The 5000-nt window shown below is 32.2% G+C and overlaps 1 protein-coding gene across 5 annotated transcripts in view; it reads right to left on the bottom strand.

Moving 5' to 3' along the window:
* LOC137650708 (dentin sialophosphoprotein-like) overlaps nucleotides 1–5000 on the bottom strand; it is a 117383-nt gene that overhangs the window by 26678 nt on the left and 85705 nt on the right. For 4 of the 5 annotated variants that reach the window (XM_068383884.1, XM_068383880.1, XM_068383874.1 and 1 more), the window contains one exon: nucleotides 2223–2483. In XM_068383884.1, coding sequence (XP_068239985.1) covers nucleotides 2223–2457 — 235 coding nt within the window. In that variant the 5' untranslated portion in view covers nucleotides 2458–2483. The remainder of the gene's footprint in view (nucleotides 1–2222; nucleotides 2484–5000) is intronic. The other variant, XM_068383894.1, reaches the window with a different exon arrangement.

The raw sequence follows: 5000 nt of genomic DNA on the forward strand, positions 1-5000 counted from the left end.
TTACCTTCGATGTCAGGATGCCAGAATTAACTCAAAATCAATCAATCAATTTCAAAATTTATACAATGAATAAATAACACCTTTGATTTGAGTTTACAGAGCAATTTACTGAAACTGGAAGCTCTCAAGATTTAATTTAAAGTTTCCTTTTACGCAATTACTTTGAAATCGTATATATTGTATCAATTTCCATCTACTGCTATTATACAGGGTGTTCAAAATGTCTTGGCTCTCGACTGCTCACTGCGGAGACTTTTTGAACACCCTGTACTTTATGAAATTTCAGCCAGTTATTAGAATGATTTTCTCGCCTAGATTTTAATGGGTGGCTGATAATAGTAATTCGTAAGCACCAGCAAATAATAACAAAACTGTTTTCTATAAAAAGTCGATGTTTGTTCAAGAATCAGGTATTCGACATGTCGATAAAAATTAGTGCCACACTTACAAGGCAAACGTTGGCCAGTCAAGATGAGCGTGAGAATATGCAGAGGAGAAAACCTTGAAACTTAAATAAGATAAAATTAAAATCATAGGGAATTATAATTAAAAAATAACGAAAAATGATAGGAAATTAAACTGGAAGAAAGTATAATAAAGGAAACATTAATAAGTTTAACTGATTTGAATTTGTTGAAAAGATAATTATGAAATATGAAATATTTTGACATTTTTCTTATTCAACTAAGCTGCTTATATTAAGTTTAACACAAGCACTGTGCTCTTAAAGATGTATATGTATTTTGTTATACAGTATATGGGTGTCGAAAGTGAGATTTTTGGCACCAGTTATTAAAATTCCGTCTGTTTTGTCCACTTTTAGTATGTTTTTTGTTTCTTTAACTTGTTTTTTTTTAAACTAGTCTGGTTGTTTGTTCTTAGCAATTTTCGAGAACAGTGATTATTTCTGTAACATTATTAACCGATGTTCATTAGTATATTATCTATCTCTTTGTTAAGCGTTTCCCATTTTTCTTAGATTAATCTGTTTACTTGTTTCATTGTTAAGATTTCTCTATTATTTGTTTGCTAATTTCTTTGTTTATTACGTAAGATTGTTTGTACAAATGTTCGTTTATTTATTAGTTTATCTTCCCAGTTTCTGGCGTCTATATATGTCTGCATTCTTCATTGTCTAATGAATAATAATGCTTTTTATCTGTTTATTTGTTTCATTGTTAGGTTCTCTTTTATTTGTTTGCTAATTTATTTGTCTCTTACTTAAGATTGTTTGTTCAAATTTATGTTTGTTTATCTTCCCAGTCCCTTGTGTTTGTATTTGTCTGCATGCTTCATTGAATAATGAATAATAATGTTTATTATCGGTTTATTTGTTTCATTGTTAGGATTTCATTAATATTTGTTTGATAATTTCTTTGTCTATTACGTAAGAATGTTTGTTCAAATTTATGTTTATTTGTTTGTTCCTTTCTTTGTCTATTACGAAAGATTGTTTGTTGACATATATGTTTATTTTCTTGTTTATCTTTCCAGTCCCTTGTGTTTATACTTGTCTGCATGCTTCATTGAATAACAATTATATCCAAGAGTGTCTTCATTTGAAAGCAGTGTTTCTTTGTTTCCGTGTTTCATTGTCCCATGCTGTATGGTTTGATTATATCTTTGTCATTGTTTAATGAATTATTATTATATTCTAGTCTGTTTTCGTTTGAAAGCTGTTTTTGTTTGTTTTCGTGTTTCTCTGTACAATGTTGAAATCGTTTAAGAAATAGTAATTTTATTCGAGTCTGTCTTCGTTTGAAAGCTTTTTTTAGTTTGAAAGTGATGTTTGTTTGTTTCCGTGTTTTTTATTCAATCATCAATGATTTGATTATATGAGATTGTTTTCGTTTGAAAGTTGTTTGTTTGTTTCCGTGTTTCTCTGTACAATGTTGAAAACGTCTAATAACAATCCTATTTGAGTTTGTCTTCGTTTGAAAGCAGTTTTCGTTTGTATGCTGTTTTAGTTTGAAAAGTGTTTTTTTTTTCAAAGCTGTCTTCGTTTGAAAGTTGTTTTCGTTTGAAAGTTGTTTTCGTTTGAAATGTCTTCGTTTTAAAGCTGCTTTCGGTTGAAACCTGTCTTCGTTTGAAACCTGTCTTTGTTTTAAAGCTGTTTTTGGTTGAAATATGTGTCTGTTTGTTTCCGTTGTTTGTTTGTTTCCAGTGTCTGTTTCCCTATTTCTTTGAAAGGTCTGATGATAATTCATGTGCCAACTGCATACCCAACCAGTCGTCGACTTCCGGTTCCTCGTAAGGGGAGAGGGGTATAGGTACGTCACTCTCTATCGGGAATGTGGAGGATTCGGAATCTTCCTCGTCCAGGTCAGAGTCTGGAGGTGTTGAGGGCAAGGTGTCGCTACTGGGGTACTCGGGGGAGAGGTAGGGTGGGGGAGGGGGGTGCCCCCAGCGCGACACGGCTATACCCCGCATGGCATTTCGCGGCGTCCACGTCGCCATCTTGGAGGTGCAGTCCTGCGCTCAGCCTGTTTTGGATAAACAAGAGAAAGAACGAAAATTAGAGGACAAAATATATTTCAGTTGAAATACATTTCATTACAATTACATTTTTGTAATTACAGGTAAAATTCTGCCATTTCTTGAGTAATTACATTAAAGCTGAAGTGCTTCTTATTACAAAAACATTTTTGTAGTGGTAAAGTCAAAATAATAATAATAATAATAATAATAATAATAATAATAATAATAATAATAATAATAATAATAATAATGTTTATTGGACAAAACATATATACATACAAAATATTTACAAAAAAAGATTCGGTCCAAGCCCATGTGGAGCAGAGCTCTTCGGGCAATAATACAATAAAATATCATCATCAATTAAAAAAAAAATTTATAAAAAGTAAATATTGATATCGATAAACTAAATGTACTCATATATATACATAAGTATATACATATGCATACATATACAAATACATATACACACACATGTACATATACATACACATGTACACATAGACACATATAAATGAGATTTTTAGCCTAAAAATAAATGGAAATGTACAGTATATTCGTATAATAAAGTATGATAAAGAAGGGCGGAATATTAAATAGTGCAAATTTTGAATTTAAACATTGATATGGTAGAAATGCTAGAATTACAAATGTATACAAGCAATAAACAATATAAGAATTAAGAACATTATTGCATTAATGGTTAGTTCATGAAGAAATGTCTAGTAATAAAACTTAGTACACAGATAATAACATATTAGTATATGATTTTTTAAAAGATCGAATGCTAAGCAATGCCTTAAGATAAGCAGGCAGAGTATTCCATTGTTTAACTCCCTGATAGAGATAAAACTGTTCACATTTCTTTACACGTACGAAGGGAAGAGTTAAGTTAGAGTCTCTTGTTCCATATTGGTGTGCTGATTGTACCTGAATTATTTTTTGTCTAATGGATGGATATTTATGCGGCGAAAGTGTTTGAAACATCAAATTCATTAAGGAGAGTTTGTAGGTGTCCTCCAACTTCAGAATCGAGAGAGACCGGAATAGAGGTGATGTATGAGCTAAATAATCACTCGAAGTTATTATTCTCACCAGTTTTTTTTTTTTGCATAATGATTAGCGGTTGCAGGACGTTTCTACTGCAACTCCCCCACGCTGTAATGCAGTAATTTAGATGAGGAGATACTAAAGAGTGGTAGAGTTGTTTTAATATATATAGCGGGAAATAATCCTTCAGCCTATATATGATACCTGTAACTTTGGAAATTTTATTGACTATCATATCCACATGCTTACTGAAGGTTAATTTATTGTCAAACATTACTCCTAAAAATTTTCCACTGGACTTCTGGTCAAGAGTGTGATTTCCTATTGCAACTCTTATGTTACCGGGAACTTTGCGCAAAGAAAATATTATGAAATATGTTTTTCTCTCATTTAGGGTCAATTTATTCGATAGTAACCAATTTTTAACATTATTTAAGTTAGCAGTTAAAGAATTACAAAGAGAATAAATATTTTTATGCCAAAGATGGAGCGTGGTGTCATCGGCAAAAAGTATGGAGTTTAATCTGCCAACTGAGCGAGGCAAATCATTAATATAGATGAGGAAAAATAACGGTCCTAAGACTGATCCCTGAGGGACACCTATTTTGACATCCATAGTCTCTGAAAGATGACCATCGAGGGTGACAAATTGTTTTCGATTTGTTAGGTAGGATTAGAGTAAGAGTGGTGCAATGCCTCGTATACCATAATGTTCCAGCTTTTGAAGTAGTATATCATGAGACACAGTATCAAAGGCTTTGCTCAAATCCAAAAAAACCGCACCAAGGTATTCATTTTTATTCATTGCATTATAGATATTTTCAAGGAGGTCATGAACGGCATCACTAGTACTTACGCCTCGTAAGAAACCATACTGACACGTAGAGAAAATGTTACAACTATTGAAGAAAGAGTAAAGTCGACTATACAATAGTTTTTCAAATATTTTATTCAACAAAGGAAGGCAGCTATTTGGTCTATAGTTATTAACATCTGATATGTCACCGGATTTGTGTAACACAGTCACACAAGCAATTTTCAAAATATCAGGATAAATACCAGCATCTAAACAACGGTTGAATAGCATAGATATAGGAAAGGCAAGTAGGTTAGCATTGTTCTTATATAATCTTGTAGGAGGAGAATGAATATTTGCTTTTATGTTTTTGTTTTTTTATAATGTTCATCACTTCAAATGGAGATGAAGGGGTAAAAAAAATAGACTGCTGATTTGAGGGAGGCAAATAGGTACGGAAATCTAAGTTAATATTTTGAGGTAAAGCATCCCTTAGAGTAACGCCTATTGTAGAGAAATGAAGATTAAAAGCATTTGCAATTTGTTTAGTGTCAGTAATGGTTTCCCTGTTTCGAATCAGTTTTCTGAGTGAGCTACTCTTTTTTTCTGCCCGGCCTTAGTAACGAGTTGATTAAGTCCCAAGATTTTTTGGCATCTCTACGGAGTTGGTCAAAAG

The sequence above is a fragment of the Palaemon carinicauda genome, chromosome 1, assembly GCF_036898095.1.
Source record: "Palaemon carinicauda isolate YSFRI2023 chromosome 1, ASM3689809v2, whole genome shotgun sequence".
Classification (NCBI taxonomy): domain Eukaryota; kingdom Metazoa; phylum Arthropoda; class Malacostraca; order Decapoda; family Palaemonidae; genus Palaemon; species Palaemon carinicauda.